Below are 23,180 nucleotides of genomic sequence, written 5' to 3'. Positions count from 1 at the left end.
AGAGGGAGAAGCTGAGCCGACCTGCAACAATGACACCACCGGTGGAGCCCTGCTGAACCGCCTCACCACTTCTTCCAACGACAGAGGAGATCTTCATCCCTTTGACTGGTGGTGATAACCAGTTTGCTCGCCTTTTCGCCTTCCCGGATCATCTCGTGGCCGCCTTGCCTGTGCCAAGCACCCCGGCAACCGGGATACCACGTTTTGCCACTACCGCGAATAAAAGGGTAGTACCTTTTAACCGGAGAACTCCGTGGCTGGTTTCTTCCCTGGCAGTGCAACGACCTTCAGCTTTCCTTCACATCGAGATCTTCTCTTCCTCTGGACGACGCCGTGACTTGCATCTGCTGCCAGGAACAACTGCCCCCGCTGGAGGATTCTCTCCACTTTCAAGGTACTGTGTCCGCCTGGCCTCCCTCACAACGGTCTGTGTGGGGTGTCTCTTAAATCCTCACCTTACCACTTGGGTTGGGCCTAGGCTGGCTAACTGAACTTTTCTGAGCTAATTCCTTTTTGAACTCTCTGCAAGACTTTTCAAGCCTTTTAAACTGTGTGATCTTGGGCGCATTGGTGTTCTACTCTCTCTAAGAGGGAGCCTGGCCTCTGAACATTTTGCTCACAAGTAGACTTTGACTTTCCTGCCTTGCTGGGTGCTTCTAAAGTATTGTGTTGTGTGCTTTTCTAATTTCTGCCTTTTCCCACCTTTTTTTGATAACTTATTGGAGTGCCATCTTTAGTTAAGCGCTCACCTCTGTCTGGAAATAAGTGGTGTTAACTAAGACTTGTCTAATAAGGAATAAGGGATGTATATATATTAATAGTGACTGTGTTTTGAACTTGCTTATAATAATAGTGCTGGAGTGTTTCTAAGTGTGTCTTTAAATAAATAATTATATACTTTGATACCAAATCTCTGGTCAGTGTTTGCTTGTGCTACTGTATTTTGGTACATATCTTGTATACTCTATATACTGTCTAACTCTTCTTGAAAGAAGTCTGGCTGCTCAGCCACAGCTACCAGGTAAATCTTGGTGGTAGAGACTGCTACCAATTGGGTTTACTGCCAACACCTGTAGTCTTAAGCCTTTTGCAGTGGTCCCTAAGGGAACCGCACAGATTTCTGCCTAACACTGGTGTACAGCGGTGGGATTTGTATTGAGTATACATTTTAGTGTGCTTATAGATACCTTAGTGCAACTAACCACAAAGCTTAGCACTAAAAAAGTTCTTTTCTAACCTGTCAACTATGGAAAGTTATAGTCAAGAGTCCCTTGCTACAAAAACTGCTGATTGTTTAAGAGTTCTCTGTAAGCTTAAGAATCCCTTGACTAAAGGCAAGAAAATGGAGCTAATAGAAAGGTTGTTAGCAAACCAAAGTCTGGATGGTGGTTCAGAGGAACCTACCACTCCAGCAACTGTAGATAACAGCAATGATATTGATAATGAACCTAGTATTGATAACCTTGAGTCAGAAGCAGAAGAGGAGGGTGAGGATGATGTAGTTGTCCCCCCTAGGCCTCTACCTGCTCTGCCAGCTGTACCTACTGGACCTTCGCCAGGTCCCACAAATAGTCCTCAATGTCTTGAACTAGAGAAAATGAAACTTGAATTGGAGTTTAAGAGACTTAATGCTCAAACAGAACAAAGGCACCAAGAACTAAGGCTCAGAGAAATGGAGCTCAAGCATGAGCTAGAGATGAAGAAATTGTCTGTTGAAAATGCTTCTCTCTCCGGATCCTCTAGGAGTTCCAGTCCCAAAAGACACCGGATGCCTAAAGAGCTTGTGGGTATGTATCAGCCTAAGTTGGATGTGTTGGATTGGTTGAGTTTGTTTGAGTATAATCATGGGCTCCATAACATTACTGGAAATGAGTTACTTTCCTGGTCGTTCTCTAGGCTCCCCCCTCTTGCAACTGATGTGGTAATGGAGTTGGGGGAGGAGGATAGAAAGGATTATGAATGTGTGAAGCTCGCTTTAATAGCTAGATTTGGGAAGACCCCTTCCCAGTACCTTAAGAGGTTTAGGACCCTCAAAAAGAATGATGGTACCCCTTGGGCTACCTGGGTGAGTGAAAGTTTGAAAAACTTAGAGGGATGGATTAAGGGTTACAAGGTGAACACTTATGAAGGAATGAGAAATCTTGTTATGTTGGAGTCAATTTATGATGCCTGCTCTCCTGAGCTCAAACAGCACTTGGCTGACTCAAAGGAATTAGATTCCAGGAAGCTAGCTAAGGCTGCTGGCTTGTGGGTTGCCAACAGGGCCACTCACAAGGATTTAGGGGTCACTCAGAAAAAGGATGAGGGAAAGCAGCCACCAAAAGGGAACCAAGAGACTTCTAATACCTCCCAACCTAAAGAGGGCCCCAAACAACCAAATAACCAGGGTAAGCCCCAGGGCAAACCACAATAGCATAGTGTACCTTCTGGTCAACCACCATAAGGGGGTCAGAACAAGCCACCCTTTCAGAGAGTATTTGGAGTATGCTATGTCTGTAAGGCAACTGACCATATCAAAGGAGATGTAAACCTGCAGGGATTAGCATAGTCTCCTTAGCCTTCACTCCGGAGGAGGAAGTGGCTAGTGCTCACTTTGAAGTCTTTGCTGAAGAACCTTTGGGTCTTCAAGCAAGTGTAACAGTAGAGTCCATGGATCTGGTTAGTGATCAGAATAGGAGTGTGTACAACTCCATACCAGAAAACTCTAAAGTTTATTATGTGGACAGTGTTCTTGTCAATGGTCAGGATACTCCTGCCAGGCGAGACTGTGGGGCCAGCAGAACAGTAGTGGATGAAAGCTTTTCAGTCCTTGGGATGTTGCTAAGGCACCCAAAGGTCCCACTAAGGTGTCTGGAGGCCCTGTCCAAATGGTTCCAATTCTACCAGCCCTCATACAGTGTAACAACATGACAGTGATGATTCCTGTCAGTGTTCAAACTGAGGTGCCTGGGAGAGTCCTGTTGGGGAATGATCTAAGAACTCTAGGAGTAGTATCCAGTACCCCCAGGCCTCCCAGTATGGAGACCCAGAACCAAACCAAATTGGCTAGAGAGGCCACCTTAAGATACCACTCTAAGCCTGTTGGAACCGCTACTGAGACCCCCACTACAAGCCCTGGTGTTGGTAAATTGACCTCTGACCCAGGCAAATTTCAGGCTAACATGTTAGGGAAATGGGAGCCCCAACCAAGCTCCATCATTGTTCCCCCAGTTATAGAGTCTGTGACTCCCCCTGCTTCTGAGGAAGAGGTGGATAGACCAACTGGAACCCTAACTAGGCCTAAGAGAACTAGTAATTCTCAGTGCTGGTGGAAAACCAGAAAACAAAAGTCTAAGGCCAAAAACCTTCAGACTGTTGGACCTTCCACTGAAGACTCCAACCCAATTCCTAGTCTTAAGGGGAAACTCCTAAAGTAGGTAAAGGTAGATCTAAGAGGAAGGAGAAGCATGTACCTTGCTTATCTCCATCCCCTCCAACCAAGAGGCCCAAAACCCAACCTTCTCCCAACAGAGAAGTGGTGAGGAACTCTGGAGGCCTCTCTAGATCTAAGGGAATCTTTTATAAGGGCCCCTTGAAAAAACCCAAAACAGGTTCAGAAGTTGTGCCAACTTCTGAGGGACTGGTCTGTCATAATGCCTACCCTCGGGGAACCAGACCAGGTCCAGCAACCCCAGAAGCAGACATCAAGTTATTTTGAGCAAGCCCAAAAACCCCTGATAGGGGCTGTTTGGGTGCAGTCCTGATGCCTATGGCGCCAGGCTCATATGGAGAATCAGTCCTGGTGCCATAGGCGCCAGGCTCATAGAGTAGAATTTACCTGATGCAGACCATGCTGCAGAGCTCGAAGCCAAATGAGGCTTGGAAGGGACTATTTTACCTAGGGACTATTTTTTACTCGGGTGGGGCTGAGGAGGAATACTTACCTGGGACTACTTTGGAGGCTATTTAACCCACGCCCGAAGAGCAGCACACGCTTTGCGTTATTCTGCATCCAGCAGCGTAACGCTCACCGTGTCTGCATCCAGTCTTCTGCCACACCCGCCTTGAGTCTGCAGTTCCTAGTAAAAGGGAGGAACAGAAGGAGAAGAGGTTAGAATAAGAGCAAAACCTTCGACCCTTACCTGAATTCTGGATCCACCGCGCCTTCGAGCAGGAAGAAAGAAGCATTTACGCACGCCGCCTCGCCTGCTGCAGAGCCGAGCTGAATTCACCGGCCTTCACAGCATCCTCACGATCCACCGCATCCTTCTGCACATTCCCGCCGCACTCTGGCACCTAAGGGGAACACAAGAACAGCAAAGGTGAGCCAAGGGAATAAACAGAGGCAATAGTAACTACCACCATAGACTTACCTGATTACCGCTGGGGGTACTATTCCTCTTCAAGGGTCGGCGCAGTCTCTATTGCATCCTCGCCATACCCTGGCCTCTAAGGGGAACAAAAGGACAAGGTGAGACAAAGGGACAAACAAGGGGAACTCTTCTCTCCACAATAGACTTACCTAATTTTTACCGCCGGAGGCATTATTCCCCGAACTTCATATTTTCTCTCCACACCTGAATAAGCGAGCAAGCAACAGGTTACATTCTGGCCTTATTTTATTGACGAACTGTGTAGGATAAGCCAAATCCTTACCTGAACATCGTCATCTACCACGAGGAACTCTTCGCTGGGGTCAAGCTGCAAACTGCAAGGAATCGGACAAGAGTGAAAGTCAGACATGTGAATTCTTACGAACTACATACTTTTCGGAGTCAATATTGTTCTGGAACTCACCAATTCCTTCAAGCCAGTGAAGCAACTGGTTATCAACGCGCCCCTGCGCTCAATGCAGGATGGAGAGCTCATTTTTTCAAACCATCAGGTGAGACGATAAGAGGGGACATCAAAGGTGATCTGTGGGGAGAACAGCGGGGGTGGGGTGATTTACGCTCAACTCCACGGGTGGTTAATCCCCTTTTTCCATTTGCTGAAGAATATTCTTACGGGCAGGTGGGCCAGTCCAGTCCGTCATCTCAGCCCTACGCGTCACATTGGTGGAGACCGCAGTTGTTCAGTTCAGATCAACGCCTCTGTGGGAGCCAAGTGAGCGTAACAGAACGCGAAGCCTACCCACAAATTCCCTCCTGGGCGTTATGGATACCTCAGAGACTGACCAATTGGCCCAATTACTAGGGGAACTGAGGGCTGAAGTGCATTCCGCCCGTCAAGAAACCAATGCTCTTAGGAGAGAACTGATTTTGTCAAAGGAGCGAACTGATGACCTTGCTAGGCAACTATTGCAAAGCCAGGCTGGACAAGCGCCCCTACCTGTTTCCGGGGGAAATCCCGTGTTATCGAGTAACCCTGTGCAAACAAACCTACCAGGATATATTCCATTAGCTCCACCCGAACGCTTTGCCGGAGATCCCAAAAGGTTTGCCATGTTTATGAACCAATGCCGCTTGCACTTTTTATGCAGACCTGGAGCATTCCCAAACGATCAAGCCAAGGTAGCCTTTGTATTGTCATATCTCAGCAGCAGTGCAGCTGATTGGTCAATCCCACTAGTTACTCAGGATGACCCAATTCTTCGGGATTTTCAGGGCTTTCAAACTAGCATGGAAAGACTATTTGCCCGGCACTCCCAAGGACAGGCCCTGGATAACGAACTTTTGTCCCTACGACAGGGTAACAAGGACCTTCTATCCTACATCGCAACCTTTAATAGGTTGATGGTGGAAACTGGATGGCCTGAGGTAAAACGAATCACGTTGTTTCATCGAGGGGTTCGAGGAGAACTCAATGATGTCTTGGCTCAAGTCGTGAACCCACCTCAAGACTGCGCTGAATATATAGACTTAGTGGTCCAGTTAGATCACAGACTTCAGAACAGAAAGGCTGATCGAGCCAAGTTTGAGAATCGGGTGTTGGTCAAAACCCACGCTCACCCCAAAGGAGCAGATGCTTCAGAACCCATGCAAATCGGAGGGGTTAAAGGACCCTTAACCCAGAAGGAAAGAGAAAGGAGACAGCAAATGCAATTGTGTCTATATTGTGGAACTTTTGTGCATTTTCTACGGGATTGCCCTGTAAAAACACTTAAGAAGGTGGTAGGAGCTGCTGATAAAAGCCATATGGAGTCAGACTCGGGAAACGACCACGCCCGACAAGCGTAGAGGTCCGCTTGCCGAACTTGAAGAAGGATACTCAGACCTCGCATTTCATCATACCAATGGTCCTCGTAGATCCAGGGCAGCCATCGCGTATGATCGCAGTAAGGGCATACATTGATAGCGGGGCCATAGGAAACTATGTGGACTATGAATTGGCTTCCAGGATGAATCTACCTCTCTGCCGAAAAACCACCTCAGATGTCATCACCACAGTCGATGGAAATGAAATTGCCTCTGGGCCTGTAACTCATTCCACCGCAGAGATGACACTATTGGGTCAGGATGGGCATCGAGAGACTATTGTGTTTGATCTAATCAAAGCCCCACAGTTCCAAATAATATTAGGGATATGTAGCAGTTCCATTAATTATAATAACAATAAGACTCTGAGTCGAATGCGTAGTTGTATGAGTTTCAGCGAGAACCCAAATCTTTTATTAACAATGACTCTTTCTTTCAGATACTGGTAAAGGATACGTTTCTCTGATCTTCTCAGGACCCTTCAGTGTATGTTTGCTGGATTACTTTCAGGTAAGAATTTCCTTTATTTAATTATTTACTGTTCACTATTTCTTTCAGGAGTTCTTCAATTCCTCTGACCTGTCTCTTTCCTCTAGAACAGTCTCTAAGGTTTTTTTTCCTCCTCTTCCTGATTCCTTCTGTTCTTCCTGAACTTTCCTCATCCTCTCTCCCTCTCTCTCTCTCTCACTCTCTCTCACTTTCTTGTCCTTTCTCAACACCTGCTTTGCTTCGTTTGCACTCTAGTCAGCCTCCCACTTCTTTGCAATAGGGTCCTTTTGGTCGTAGCCTGCTGGGCTTATTGTTATTTATCTCCTCCCCTTTTACACTCAGTACTCTTAATGTCTCTGCTGATTCATAGCACCCCACAAAAGTAGGTCTGGAGGTTCGCTGCCCTTCTGTGAACTACGCTTCCCTTGTATCACGTCTCTCAGCCACAACTTCCTCTCTCACCTCGGCGAGGCGCAGCTTTCCGTAACTACGAGTTCCCAGTTAAGCGCAGCAGCGCCATCTGTTCACGACAGGGGTCACTGGGTCTTCCCTTCAGATCGGCTTTGCTAACGAGCGCAACGGCGCCCGACTTCACTCAGCACAGCTGGTGACGCGCCTGTGTCTTTAATCTCCCTGCTCACTAGGCTCGGTCTGCATGCGTGAGCCGACATCCAGTTCTTCACCTCTCACGCAGAGTCACACGCTCTTCCATTTTCACTGCCTCTCCCTTATACGTGAGCACGAGTACTCACAGTGAATCCACCATCGGGACAACGGTCCACTTTTAAGATAAGAACTTCATTATGCGCAACGGTGCAACCAAAACATAACTTTGACTGGCGACAACGATCGCCTTGTTTATAATACTCTCTTCTTTACTTATCTTCCCGTCTCGGCCCAAAAACCTCGGGATTCAAGGTTTCTCTCGTTTCGCCGTCTTCTCCCTCAGTAAGCCCAACTGTAACCGTTGGGCTCGACCTCCTGCTCCTCGTCATCTTCCGTTTCCTAGGATACCAAGACACAGCCTTGATTAGAGGAAAGTCCATACAGGGATCACTTCCTGGCTCTGTATTCAGGCTTTAATAGTGTTCCCCACTGTACATAACCACATGTAGAAACAAATAAGAAGGTTCATATACTGTCACATTGTCACACCCCTTCTACTAAGCCCTTACGATCGGGGAGGGTCTCTGCTCTAGACAGGTAATCAGCTTGGGCCAAGAATTTCCAAGGTTTATGAATTGTTCTAAAAGAGAAGGGCTGGAGGGAAAGAAACCATCTGAGTATTCTCTGATTGGAATCTTTGGTACGAGCAAGCCAGACTAATGGAGCATGATTGGTTATTAATGTGAACTCTCGACCCAGCAAATAGTATCTCAGAGCGTCAATAGCCCACTTTACTGCCAAACACTCCTTTTCAATGGTTGGATAACTCATCTCGTGAGGTAACAACTTCCGACTGAGGAATAGTATTGGCCTTTCCTTCTCACCCTGATCCTGGAACAGCACAGCTCCGAGACTCGTACCTGAGGAATCTGTGTGAAGGTAAAATGGGGCCACTAAAGTCTGGGCAATGTAACACAGCTCTTTCGGTGAGGGCCTCCTTCAAGTTGTTAAAAGCCTGTAATGTTTCTACAGTTTTCCAAACTTTCCTTGTTGATGGGATGTTCTTCAATAGATCTGTGAGTGGAGTGGCTAAGGTAGAAAAATGTGGGATAAATCTTCTATAATATCCCACAAACCCCAGAAACGCTTGCACTTGTTTTGGTGTTTCTGGGAACTTCAACTGTTTGATAGCCTTGATTTTCTCCTCCTGGGGCCTGATTATCCCTTGACCCACATAATATCCTAAATACTTTGTATGAGACATGGCCACATGAGTTTTCTTGGGATTGATATGTAATCCTGCCTGTTTCAGGGTTTCAAGTATTTTCGCCAAATGTTGCAGATGTTCTGTCCAGGTGTTGCTGTAAACTATGATGTCATCGAGATAGGCCCCAACATACTGTTCATGACCCTTTATAATATGGTTCATCAGTCGCTGGAAGGTCGCAGGTGCCCCATGTAACCCAACGGGTAGCATCGTAAATTGATATAAACCAGTAGGCATGGCAAACGCTGTCTTCTCCTTATCCGAGGGTAGCAGTGGAATTTGCCAGTATTCCTTGGTTAAGTCAATCGTGGTCAAGAACTTCGCCTTTCCTAGTTTATTGAGCAGATCTTCTATTCTAGGCATTGGGTATGCGTCGAACTTAGAAATTTCATTTAACTTCCGAAAGTTCATGCAGAATCTTACACTCCCATCCGACTTCGGAACCAAGACTACAGGGGAGCACCATTCACTGTGAAATGATTCAATGATTCCCAGATCTAACATTTCCTGTACCTCTTGGTTGAAGGCTCTGATCTTCGACTCGGGTATCTGATAAGGTCCTAGTCTCACTATGACCTCAGGTGTGGTGACAATGCGATGATTAGTCAAGTTGGTCCTCCCTGGTAAGGAGGAGAATATGTATGAAAACCTTTGTATTAATTTGGACAACTCATCCTTTTGGACAAGCGATAAGTTTGGGTTGATATTTAGTCCCTCTGAACCTGTTTTCTCTTTTAACGGCAGAAAATGTTCTTCTGTTGTTATGTCCCTAGATATCATGGCGATTGTTTGGACTGGAGATACCCACTTTTTAAGTAGATTGACATGATAGGTCTGATAGGGAATTTTACTGTTCGGCTGTTTCACCTTGTACGTTAATGGACCCAGAACTTCTTGAATCTCATAAGGTCCCTTCCAGGTAGCTAACATTTTGTTTTCTGAGGTAGGTACCAACGCGAGTACTTGGTCTCCCTTCTTGAACGTACGTAACTGCGCACTCTGGTTGTAGTATTTTTCTTGTCTTATTTGTGCTTGAAGGAGGTTATCCTTGGCAATACTTTGTAGATTTTCTACCCTTTCTTGCAGATGAGAGGCATACTCCGTTAACGTTACCTCATGTTTTGGTTGTTCCTCCCATCCTTCCTTTAACAAGTCCAAGAAAGTACGGACAGGTTTTCCGAACAATAATTCAAAGGGTGAAAACCCTGTTGATGACTGAGGAATGTTTCTAAGAGTCATTAAAATCCGCTGTAATACTCTATCCCAGTCCTTATTCTCCGAGGAAGTTGTTTTTTTCAGCATTTGTTTGATGGTTTGGTTATAACGTTCCACTAACCCATCAGTCTGTGGATGGTACATAGCGGTTTTCAGATGTTCTATTTTAAGCATCTCACAGACTTGTTGGAGCACCCTGGACATGAAATTTGACCCCCGGTCGGTGACGATCTCCCGGGGTATCCCAACACGCCCAATAAAAGGTATTAGTGCATCACAAATCTGTTGGGTGTTTGTTGCCTTCAAAGGAAACGCCTCAGGATATCTAGTTGCATAGTCGACCACTGCAAGAATGCACTTGTGAACCCTTCGAGTTGGTTCCAATGGTCCTACCATATCAATTCCTATTCTGCTGAATGGTTCCATGACCAGGGGCATAGGCTGAAGTGGCGATTTCCTCACATTGGCCCTGTTCTTCAGCTGACACTCCTCACATGACTGACAGAATCGGGTCACCTGTTGGTACACTCCTGGCCAATAGAACCTGTCTAGAATATTTTTGGTTGTCTTCTCCATCCCCAGGTGTCCTTCACCAATTTGAAGGTGAGCGACCTCTAGGATAGTCTTGTAGAATTTCTGGGGTATTAGTAACTGTTTCAGATCTTCTCCATTCCTGGACTTGCTCAATCTATAGTATAATCCATTCTCCTTAATAAAGCGTGGTCCCTGTCCTGTTGTTTCTTCTTGGGCCCGTTCTCGAGCAAATTGCAGCATGGGATCTAGTTCTTGTGCAGACATAAAACTGTCCCCGTCTTCCTCTATCATCCAGTCGACTGCTACAGGGAAGACATTTTTAGCTCTTCACTCTTTCTTGACTAACCGCTTGACCTTTTTGCTCTTTTGTGATTTAGGACTCGGGCTAAGTATTTCCTCGCTACGAAATGGGGCCGTTTCCAACCAGCTCTTCTCAATTTTATGAACTAATCCTGAGAATTTTGGAATATCTGAGCCAATTAGAAGAGGTTTAGGCAAACGGGGTAACACTGCTGCGGTCACCCCATTGTCTCCCCAACCATTTTAATTTGTATTTCCTTGGAGGGGTAAACACTTATATCTCCATGGACACATCGGATAGGTATTTCCCCTGGAGAATAATAATCTTCACCTACCAGCACCGATGTCACCGCAGTCTGTAGGCTTCCAGAGTCGACCAACGCGGTGGTAGGTTTTCCATCCACCTCTGCCTCACAGGTATATAGATATTGTGGCTGTCTCCCATTTATCTGTTCCGGGACTTCATTTCTCTTTTGAGATTCGAGAACTCCAACATCCATTGGTTCAACTTTCGGCTTTTTCAGACAAAATCTTGCAAGGTGTCCCCTGTCCCCACAATCAAAACACTGTGGACCCCTAGGGGTAAGGGTAGTTTGACGATAATTTATAGGACCTTCACTGTTGGGTCTGGAACGTACATTTTCTCCTTCCGGTCTCCTACTGCCTCGCTTAATGACAATCTGGGATGTTGTTTGACCCATCTCTGTACAGGCCCAGGGAGGGCTTCGATTTCTGTTATCTCTGCAGTGGTGGATGTACCAGGCTGCAACCATTTCTCCGCCAACTCTTTTACTCTGTAATATGACTGTCTCGGGGTTTCTTCCCCCTTCAGTTTGACTTCTCTAAACTTGACTCGATACGTTTCCTCGTCGTGACCCATTCGTTCTAACACCAGCTTCTTCATGTCCCCATAGCTGGTGTCGCCGGCAGGGTTTGCCGCTTGATATGCACATTGCAATTTACCGGTCATCAATGGTGCGATGTAATGACACCATCTCTCGGCGGGCCAATGAGCATTGCGAGCCAGTCTCTCAAAATTCACGAAAAAGTGTCCTGGATCCTCGCCTGCCGAATTCTTTTGCAACACAGTGGTAGGGACCTGAGGACTGCTTCGTACATTCGTTACTTCAAGTAATTGGGCCTGTTGCATTTGTAAAGCCTGTTGAAAGGCTGATCTGTCAGCTTGAGCTTGCTGTGACTGCATTTGTAAGGCTTGTTGTAAGAGTTGTTGGCCTTCGCTTAATGTCTTAATCAGGTCCTCCATGGCGCTCTCACGATCCCACTTCTAACACCAAACTGTAGCAGTTCAATTAATTATAATAACAATAACACTCTGAGTCGAATGCGTAGTTGTATGAGTTTCAACGAGAACCCAAATCTTTTATTAACAATGACTCTTTCTTTCAGATACTGGTAAAGGATACGTTTCTCTGATCTTCTCAGGACCCTTCAGTGAATGTCTGCTGGATTACTTTCAGGTAAGAATTTCCTTTATTTAATTATTTACTGTTCACTATTTCTTTCAGGAGTTCTTCAATTCCTCTGTCCTGTCTCTTTCCTCTAGAACATTCTCTAAGGGTTTTTTTCCCTCCTCTTCCTGATTCCTTCTGTTCTTCCTGAACTTTCCTCTTCCTCTCCCCCCCTCTCTCTCTCTCTCTCTCTCTCTCACTCTCTCTCACTTTCTTGTCCTTTCTCAACACCTGCTTTGCTTCGTTTGCACTCTAGTCAGCCTCCCACTTCTTTGCAATAGGGTCCTTTTGATCATAGCCTGCTGGGCTTATTGTTATTTCTCTCCTCCCCTTTTACACTCAGTACTCTTAATGTCTCTGCTGATTCATAGCACCCCACAAAAGTAGGTCTGGAGGTTCACCGCCCTTCCGTGAACTATGCTTCCCTTGTATCACGTCTCTCAGCCACAACTTCCTCTCTCACCTCGGCGAGGCGCAGCTTTCCGCAACTACGAGTTCCCAGTTAAGCGCAGCGGCGCCATCTGTTCACGACAGGGGTCACTGGGTCTTCCCTTCAGATCGGCTTCGCTAACGAGCGCAACGGCACCCAACTTCACTCAGCACAGCTGGTGACGCGCCTGTGTCTTTAATCTCCCTGCTCACTAGGCTCGGTCTTCATGCGTGAGCCGACATCCAGCTCTTCACCTCTCAAGCAGAGTCACACGCTCTTCTGTTTTCACTGCCTCTCCCTTACACGTGAGCACGAGTACTCACAGTGAATCCGCCATCGGGACAACGGTCCCCTTTTAAGATACAAACTTCATTATGCGCAACGGCGCAACCAGAACATAACTTTGACTGGCGACAATGATCGCCTTGTTTATAATACTCTCTTCTTTACTTCTCTTCCCGTCTTCTCCCTCAGTAAGCCCAACTGTAACCGTTGGGCTCGACCTCCTGCTATTCGTCGTCTTCCGTTTCCTAGGATACCAAGACACAGCCTTGATTAGAGGAACGTCCATACAGGGATCACTTCCTGGTTCTGTATTCAGGCTTTAATAGTGTTCCCCACTGTACATAACCACTTGTAGAAACAAATAAGAAGGTTCATATACTGTCACATTGTCACAGGATACCTTGGTTCGAAACACATAATCCTTGTATTGATTGGCGAGAGAAGAGAATAACCTTCCCGGGTTGTGCACAAACCTGTTACCCAAAGAAAAATCAGAACACATGCCTGGCCACAGTAACCACAGAAGTCATGCAACTACCTCCAGAATACCAAGAATTCCAGGATGTCTTCCAAAAGGAACAGGCAAACACCTTACCTCCTCACAGATCGTACGATTGTCAAATCGATCTCATACCCGGTGCACAACCCCCTTGTAGCAGGATCTATACCCTTAAGGAACCTGAGAACCTTCACCTACGACAATACTTAGACCAGTACCTTGCCAATGGCTTTATTCGCCCATCCAAGTCCCCTGCATCTTCAGCTTTGTTCTTCGTGCCCAAAAAGGAAGGTGACCTCAGAACGTGCATAGACTACCGTGCATTGAACCAGAAAACTGTTAAGAACCGATACCCATTGCCTCTGATCCCTGAACTACTAGACCAAGTGAAGGACGCTTGTATATACACTAAATTAGATCTCCGGGGGACATACCATCTGGTACGTGTAAAAGAGGGCGACGAATGGAAGACTGCTTTCCGCACTAAGTATGGGTTATTCGAATACCAGGTTATGCCTTTCGGGTTGTGCAATGCACCAGCAGCCTTCCAATGCTTCATGAACGATGTCCTTCGTGAACTCATTGACATTTGTGTTGTCGTGTATATCGATGATATTCTAGTATACTCCTCTTCAGAATCTGACCATGTGAAGCACGTCCGAGCAATCCTTGAGAAATTGCGCCAGCACAAACTATATGCAAAACTAGAAAAATGCATTTTTCATGCCACAGAAGTTGAATTCCTTGGGTTTATCCTGATCCCAGAGGGAGTCCGAATGGACTCACGAAAGTTGGACGCAATCCTTAAGTGGCCATCACCAAGTTCAGTTAAAGGAGTACAAAGCATGCTTGGCTTTGCCAATTTCTACCGCAGATTCATCCCAGATTTTCCACATGTCGTACATCCCATCACAGCACTCTTGTGAAAAGATAAACGCTTTATGTGGACTGAAGAAGCTGAAAAAGCCTTCCAAGAGCTGAAAGCGAAATTCACGTCTGCACCTGTGTTAAAGCACCTGCGCCCTGAACTTCCATACATAGTGGAAACTGATGCATCCAGTCTAGCCATGGGAGCTGTCCTGTCTCAAAGGGACCCTGAAACTGGCCAGCTTCACCCAGTAGCATTTTGGTCCAGAAAGTTGTCAGCACCGGAGTTAAACTATGCGGTTACCGACAAGGAGTTATTAGCCATTAAATCCTCCTTCAAGGCTTGGCGGCACTATCTTCTCGGTGCCAGGCATACCATTACTGTGATCACCGATCCCCGGAACTTACAGTATTTAAAAACAGCCAAGACCCAATCGTCACGTCAACTCCGATGGGCATTGTTCTTTGCCGAGTTCGATTTCGTGATAACCTATCGACCAGATTGTAAGAATGGTAAAGCAGACGCCTTATCCCGAATAGGGATGGGAGAGGCAGAAGTGAACCCAGAACCAGTACCTATAATTTCCGAACAAAGGATTCTTGGCATGACTACTCCACAGACAGTAGAGGACATTCAGGTAAAGATCCAGCAACTCTTTGATCCTACAGCCCTGCGGGACTGGGTAAAGAAAGGCCCGGACTACTCTGTCACCAATGATCTGCCTTATTACCAAGGGCGGCTATTTCTGCCACACAAGGAACTACAAGAGCTAGTCATTTCCCGTTATCATGATACCCTAATGGAGGGTGTGACGGTGTGTTTAGACCTGGTAGGCTCACGTGTATCATAATATCTAATGAAGGCATAAACCAGGAAGTCCTGCCTGCATGGACCCTGTATGGACTTTCCTCTAATGGCTTTTGGCTGTCATGTTTTGTTTACCTAGGAGACGGTGGTTCGCGCAGAGGAGGGAGAAAAAGACGGTTATGCTTGGGCGTATTGAGGAGGAGACTTGAAATGAAGAGGCCGATGGCTTCGGGCTGAAATAGTTACAAAGTTGCACCATTGCGAGAAGTTGTTTGTAAATTTCAACAAAACGATCGTTGTCGCTTACATGAGCGGGGAAATCGCCGCTGTTAAACGAAGAAGACAGCCGAGTCCGAAGGGGAACAGCTGATCACGTTCGTCTTCGGAAGAGGGAAGAAGTAGGCGCCGGTGTTCTTGTAGTCAAGAGAGACCAGGAAATAATGAAAGATAACGCCGATCGAGGTGTTGCTGTAGCGTCTGGTCCCTGAATGAGGGATACAATTACCGGCTTCGAGAAACTGTAAGTAGAGGAGCCGCTCTGCTTAAGTGCCATTCCATTGGGAGCCGAGTGCCTGATAAAGACTTATACGTGCGGCTGTGTAGATAAAAAGCAACCTGAAGAGTTTCTTTAAGTGCCTTGCCATAAAGAGAGAGAGAGAGAGAGTGTGATACACTGAATCCGGTATCACTATAAACAGGAACTAGATTAAAAGGGGAGTTTGAAGGAGTGTTTACAGTATTATACGAAAGGAACTGCCACGTTTAAGAAAGGCTGTACGAACTCTGTGACTGAGTGTTCTGAACGGATATTCTCAAACATTAGCCTCTGCAAACAAACTACAAGAACAGACATTAAACATGTTTGTGCTAAGTGTAAAACAACAATAGAAAGAAACTTAAAGGAAGAGAGACTGTATAAAGAAGGAAAGGAAGTCAAGAGAAAAGAATAGAAGATTGAATAAAGAAAGGAAAGAGAGACATTTTGAACTGTTTTACTGAATGCGGAAAATACAGTCAGACCACAAAGGATGGAGTTAATGGATGTTAAAGAGACAGATAACTTACCTTGAGCCTGATGATCTGTCAATCCTGATACCACGTTTGGAAGATCCCGCATAAAAAACGTATCCTTTTCTTTAAAGCTGCATGAGAAAGAAAGAAGGAAAACACTGTTAATAAAAATTGTGGGTTCTCGTTGAATTCCATACAAACTACTTATTGGCTCAGAGTTTTATTTATACAGTAATGAAGTCAAGTACCCACAGAGGGGCACCCAGGTATTGCAAAAACTGAAGCTAAAATTAAAAGACAATTCTGGTGGCCCACCTGGCGAAAGGATATTAAATCATTTGTGATGTCTTGTGGCATTTGCGCCCAAAACAAAAGTCAAAAGAAAAAACAAGCTGGACTCTTACAACCGTTAGACATTCCTCCTACACCATGGCAAACCTTATCGTTAGACTTTATTACCGATCTACCTCCTTGTAATGGGTTTAACACCATTCTAGTTATTGTGGATCTTTTTTCCAAGATGGCCCACTTTATTCCTTTAAAGGACTACCTTCAGCCTCAATCGTGGCCAAAGAATTCCTCGAAAACATTGTTCGCATATGTGGATTTCCGTCCGTGTTGGTCTCTGACCGGGGCAGTCAATTCATTTCACATTTTTGGAAGAAATGTTGGCAATTGACGCAAATCGACATGAGATTATCGACCGGTCACCACCCCCAGACTGATGGTCAAACGGAGAGGACCAACCAGACTCTTGAACAATACCTGCGTTGTTGTCAGGTACTGTCAGGTTGGAGGGACATATTCTTTACATACAGTATCATATTCTCACTTACATTGGGTCAGGGGAGACACATATTTAGTTTAGAAAGGTTTTAGGAAGTTATTATGGGTTATATTTTTATACAGCCAATTTTGCCCTTAACCTTCATTGCAGTCTATGGAGAATGACCCAAGCCAAGATGGAGGTTCTCAGTCAAAATTCTGATTGGCTGGAGATTGTTTATAGGGAGGACAATGAACATTCTAAACTGCCTTTCATCGTCCTAGCCCAGCTGAGAGGTCGTGTGCCTGGTTGCTCCTGCTTAACTTTGTCAAGGGTGACAAGTTTCTAGCGGTAGAGCGGAAGATCTGAATAAGAAACAGGAGTCATGTTTGGAGTTTGGTGGAGACACAGGACAGGAGTCAGAAACTTCTGAGGAAAGAAGTTTTCCAGTCTTTTTCAAGATAAGTGACTTTCCAGATTTGTTGAACGTGTAAAAAGGTTATATTTATCTATGAGACTGAAATCAAATCTGTATCAAAAAGATTGAAGCGCATACGTTTGTTTTTATCGCTACAAGTTAAATCAAACTAGCGCGAGAGTTTTTTGTCCGTTATTTTTTACCCGCGCGTGTGTCTCTGCGTGTGAGAGTGAAGCGCGAGCGTGTACTTTGGACTCGCGGATACTGTTCATTTACGCAAGGGTTTTTTCCGCGAGATAATATAAGCGCGTGTGAATGTTGCGCGTGTACTTTATCAATTCGTAAGTTGGACATTAGCGCAAGTGCGTTTACCCGCGAATTGAGTTGCCAGCGCGAGTGCGTATTTTCCGCGACTTGGATAAAAGCGCGTGTCATTTTTATCGCGTCTTGGACATCAGCGCGAGTGCGATTTACCCGCGAATTGAGGCGTCAGCGCGTGTGCGAGTTTCCCGCGACTTGGAGGAAAGCGCGTGTAATTTTTATGCGTCTTGGACATTAGCGCGAGTGCGTTTACCGCGAATTGAGGCGTCAGCGCGTGTGCGTGTTTCCCGCGACTTGGAGGATAGCGCGTGTAATTTTTATCGCGTCTTGGACTATAGCGCGAGAGCGTTTTTTACGCGTGTGCGTGTTTCCCGCGATTTGGAGAAGAAGCGCGTGATTTTTTTCTTCCCGCGGTTTCTGGCTTTCCACGTGAAGATTTCAGCGCAAGTTTAATTCGTCTAGAGAAAAAGACTTTCAACAAAGAAAATATTAAAAGCCAATACCAGAACAAAAAAGAACTTCATTAATCTTACTTGAAGACCTAGTTCAAGAATCTTGATTTGAACAGACTAACTACAACTACAAAGTTAATTTACACTCATGGACCTAAGGAAAAGGCTGAGTTTTCTATAACATTCTGGTCCCCAAGTAAGGAAGTCTTGTCTGCTTTTCACTTCTCTGGGCATTCTGTAGAGAAGAACCAGGTATGGATTTTAAACTATTTTGATTATGGATTTAGAGTTAAAGGTTAGTATAGTGATCAATGAGTAATGAGGAATTTTGCATGTTTGTGTTTTAACTACAGGTGGAGAACCAGCGAGTTGATAGCTTCCAGCCTGGTGTTTGTTTCTTTGTCCCTTCCCCCTTTCCCCTGAAAGTGAGGTAAACTGAGCAGTTATATTTATGTCAGCTCAGAGTGCCACATTTTGGGTGGATTGTCGGGGGTTCAGCAGCTTCTGCAGACACCAGGTTCTCAGCATGACAGTATGAAAGGCCAATAATAAAAAGTGTCTGCCCGAGCTGTTTGAACCCCGACGAGACAACCATGGAGGCATTGGGAGTAATGGTTAGGGAAATGAGAGAAGAGTTACGGGTGGCTCATCAAGAGTATTCAAGTCTTTGTCAAAGAATGGATGAGTTAAATTTAAAGGTAACACAGATACAAGAAAGAGAGAGTGAAGTTTCGGAAGGTGCAGGAAACCCCCCTGAGTTGGTGAGAGTAGGAGAAGAACAAGAACCTAGGCTTCCCAGGGGGGCAGAGAGAGGTTTAGGAACTTTAGTTATACCTGTTCCTTTGGCAGCCCCAGAACGTTTCTTAGGAGATTCTAGAAAGTTTCAAATCTTTCAGACTCAGTGTGAATTGCATTTTCTAAGTCGTCCAGAGTTATTTTCCACAGATGCTTCAAAAGTAACATTCATCTTATCATATTTATCTGGAGAAGCTTCTGCGTGGGGAAGTCTTTTGGTTAGTCAAAAGAATTTGGCTTTGAATAATTATTCACTTTTCCAGACCGAATTTAAGAAAATGTTTGACAAGAGACAGTTATCTTTAGAGGTTGATGGAGAATTACTGGAAATGCGCCAGGGAGGAAAGGAGTTGATTTCTTATATCACTCAATTTAGAACTTTAATTTTAGAAAGTAAATGGCCAGAGGAGAAGAGGGCTTCCTTATTTTATAGGGGCTTAAAGGATGAGTTAAAAGATGCTCTGGCTGGAGTTTTGGAGCGACCAAATACTTTAGATGCCTTAATTGATTTGGTGGTACAGTTGGATTTTCGTTTAACAGAAAGACGTTCTGAGCGTAGACGTACTCAGGGAGAGGTTAGGTTTCTGGGAAGAATGGAGAGGCCTAAAGTTGAGGTGGTGAACAGAGAAGTGAAGTCAAAGATAATAGACCAGCAGAGCCGGGTGAGAGGTCCATTGTCTAAAGAAGAGAAGGCAAGAAGAAGGGAGAATAATTTGTGCTTATACTGTGGGAGGAGTGGTCATTTTCTTGAAAACTGTCCTTTTACCCCCAAGAAGATCTCCAAATCTTCAGGCAGAGTACAACAAGTGGCAAACACAATACAGACAGCGGTTCCTCACATAACGGTGAATGTATCCTTGATGTTTGAAAAGGTATTTTTAGGTTCGGGGCCAATTATTATTGACTCAGGAGCTACGGGTAATTTTATGGATAGAGGATTGGCCAAAACTCTAGGTATTCCTATTGTTGCTAAGAAAGAAATGGAGCAGGTCAGAGCAGTTGATGGGACATCTCTTTCTTCAGGGCCAATCACTCATAATACAGAGTTACTTGAGATGAAGATGACTGGAGGTCATAAAGAAAATATCTCTTTTGAGTTAATTGATGCTCCAATCTTGAAAATTATTTTGGGTATGCCCTGGCTTACACTTCATAATCCCAGAATAGATTGGAGTGCAAGAATTGTATCTTTAGAATCAACCTTTTGTCAGGAACATTGTCTTTCAGGAAAATCTTTTGAAGAGAAAGAAAAAATTGTGAATTCCGTTTCATTCTCGCTTGCAGAAAGAGGGGCAATAGGTTTTGACATTGGAGCAGTTGTGGGAGAACTACCAACTTGTTATCAGGATTTTTGGGATGTTTTTGATGAAAAGGAAGCTGGTGAGTTGCCTCCTCATAGGCCTTTTGACTGCAAGATAGAGTTGGAGCCTGGAGCTATTTTGCCAAGCAGTAGGGTTTATGCTTTAACTGAAAAAGAGAATGATTATTTGAAAGAATATTTAAAGGAAAATTTGGCTAAGGGATTTATTCGGCACTCTCAATCGCCGGCAGCCTCGCCATTGTTCTTTGTGCCTAAAGCTGATGGTTCTCTTAGAACTTGTATAGATTACAGGGCAGTAAATAGAATGACAGTAAAGAATCGGTATCCTCTCCCTCTCATTTCAGAAATGTTAAATCAAATTCAAGGTGCAACCATATTTTCTAAGTTGGATTTACGTGGAGCTTATCATCTTGTAAGGGTCCAGGAGGGGGATGAGTGGAAGACGGCATTTAAAACCAGATTTGGCCTGTACGAGTACCAAGTGATGCCTTTCGGTCTTTGCAATGCCCCGGCGGCTTTTCAATTTTTTATCGATGAGGTTCTTCGGGAATTTCTTGATGTTTTTGTTATCGTCTATATTGACGACATTTTGATTTTTTCACAGAATTTGGAGAAACACAAAATTCATGTTCGACAGGTCTTGAGGAAATTGAGAGAGAATAATCTTTTCGCTAAATTGGAAAAGAGTCAGTTCCATACGGATTCGGTAGAATTTTTAGGATTTGTGATTACTCCTTGTGGTCTGGAAATGAATCCTAAAAAGGTAGAAGCTGTTCGAGATTGGCCTACTCCAACTAAGGTGAAGGAGATCCAGAGCTTTTTGGGATTTGCCAATTTTTACCGAAGATTCATTGAAGGCTTTTCCAGTTTAGTAGCTCCAATTACTCGACTTTTAAAAAAAGGAGTTCCATTTGTTTGGGAAGCTAAGGCTGATGAGGCTTTTCATATTTTGAAGGAGAAATTCATTACCTCTCCTATTTTGATTCATCCTGATACTTCCAAACCATTTTTTGTAGAGGCTGATGCTTCCAATGTGGCAATGGGAGCTGTGTTGTCTCAGAGGCATAATGTTACAGGACAATTGCATCCAGTGGCTTACTTTTCTAAGAGATTTTCACCTGCAGAGGAAAATTACACCATTTCAGACCGAGAGCTTCTTGCTATCAAAGCAGCATTTGAGGAATGGCAACATTTTTTAAAAGGAGCACGTCACAGTGTGACAGTATTAACTGACCACCGAAATTTACTCTTTTTGAAGACAGCAAAAACTCTGACACCTCGACAACTTAGGTGGTCATTATTTTTTGCGGATTATGACTTTATAGTTACTTTTAAGCCAGGTAATCAAAATAAAAAGGCAGATGCTCTGTCTCGGCAGTTTCCTGAAAGTGAGGTTAAGTCGGTTTGTGAGCCTCTTCCATTGATCGCTCCAGAACGTTTTGTTCTAGCTGGGGTTGAAAAGGAAAGGAGAACGAAATCTTCAAAAAAGTAAGGGAATCCATTTCGGAGACACAACTTGAAGATTGGGTTCGTTTGGATCCAGCTCGCAAAATTAAAGATGGTTTACCTTATTTAGATGACAGACTTTACTTACCATTAATTGAACTTAGAGAAAAAATGTTGAAGGAATGTCACGAATCAGTCTTGGCAGGACATCCAGGGTATCGGAAGACTCTCGAGTTGATCAGAAGACATTTTTGGTGGGAACGAATTCGACAAGATACCCTCAATTTTGTTAAGACCTGTGAAGTTTGTGCCAGATCTAAGAATCTCATCGGAAAGCCTTCTGGGTTATTGGAGCCGTTACCAGTTCCACCGCGGCCTTGGTACTCAGTGTCTTTAGATTTCATCACAGATCTTCCACAAGATAAGGGTTGTACTTCGGTATTGGGTGTAGTTGATTTACTCACCAAAGAAGCACATTTCATTCCAATGAAGGGAGAGGTTACCGCTGATGGTTTAGCTCATAGTTTCTTGCAAGAAGTGGTAAGATTACATGGAATTCCCAGTCAGGTCATCTCAGATAGAGGTTCTCAATTTATTTCTAAGTTTTGGAGAGCTTTTTGTAAGAGATTGGGAGTGGAAGTATGCTTATCATCAGGTTACCATCCAGAAACCAATGGGCAGGTAGAAAGGATAAATCAGGAGTTGAATAAATATTTGAGGTGTTATCTGCAGAAAGGTGAGGAATGGGGAGATTTGTTGTGGGTTGCAGAATTCGCATATAACAACTGTAGTAAGGATGCCACCTCTATGTCTCCGTTTTATTTGGGACGAGGTTTTCATCCGCGTTTTCTTAGTATTGAGATTAATAATGATTCTAGAAACCCAGAAGTCGAAAGAAGACTAGAAAGTATGAAAAGAAATTTGGAAAAGGCAAAAGGGGTGTTGGTGGAGAGTAAACAAAAATAGAAAGAGTTTGCTGATCGTAAAAGGAAGATTAGTCCTCGATATAGTGAGGGAGATTTGGTGTGGTTATCAACCAAGTTTTTGAGAATTAAAGGAAGAAATAAGTTTTGTCCTCGTTTCGTAGGACCGTTTGTTGTTGAAAAGGTGATTAATCCAGTGGCTGTTCGTCTTAAATTACCCAGGCATATGAAAACTCATCCAACTTTCCATGTTAGTTTGTTAAAACCTGTGGTTAAAGGAACTAGATTAACTCCTACTCCTTCGGCAGTTGTGATTGAGGAAGATGCTTCCGAAGAATTTCTGGTTAAAAGAATTCTGGACTCTAGAAGAGTAAGAGGAAGGCTACAGTATCTGGTTGATTGGGAGGGCTTTGGTCCAGAAGAGCGCACTTGGGAAAAAGCTAGTGATGTACATGCTCCTCGTTTGGTAGAAAGATTCCATAAAAAATTTCCATTGAAGAGTGGCCCAGGGACTGGGCGTTAGGAGGGGGGTACTGTCAGGTACTGTCAGGTTGGAGGGACATATTCTTTACATACAGTATCATATTCTCACTTACATTGGGTCAGGGGAGACACATATTTAGTTTAGAAAGGTTTTAGGAAGTTATTATGGGTTATATTTTTATACAGCCAATTTTGCCCTTAACCTTCATTGCAGTCTATGGAGAATGACCCAAGCCAAGATGGAGGTTCTCAGTCAAAATTCTGATTGGCTGGAGATTGTTTATAGGGAGGACAATGAA

At 44.5% G+C, this 23,180-nt stretch overlaps 1 protein-coding gene across 1 annotated transcript in view; it reads left to right on the top strand.

Moving 5' to 3' along the window:
* Positions 1 to 23,180, top strand: part of LOC138467391 (zinc finger protein 850-like) — a 333,056-nt gene that overhangs the window by 149,222 nt on the left and 160,654 nt on the right. Inside the window, exons 5-6 of the mRNA XM_069607344.1 lie at positions 1,335 to 1,487; positions 19,993 to 20,088. Coding sequence (XP_069463445.1) covers positions 1,335 to 1,487; positions 19,993 to 20,088 — 249 coding nt within the window. The remainder of the gene's footprint in view (positions 1 to 1,334; positions 1,488 to 19,992; positions 20,089 to 23,180) is intronic.

This window comes from Ambystoma mexicanum, chromosome 4q (assembly GCF_040938575.1).
Source record: "Ambystoma mexicanum isolate Mex_15411 chromosome 4q, UKY_AmexF1_1, whole genome shotgun sequence".
Taxonomy (NCBI): domain Eukaryota; kingdom Metazoa; phylum Chordata; class Amphibia; order Caudata; family Ambystomatidae; genus Ambystoma; species Ambystoma mexicanum.
The sequence above is the reverse complement of the archived record's forward strand: the minus strand, read 5'-3'. Positions and strand labels throughout refer to the sequence as shown.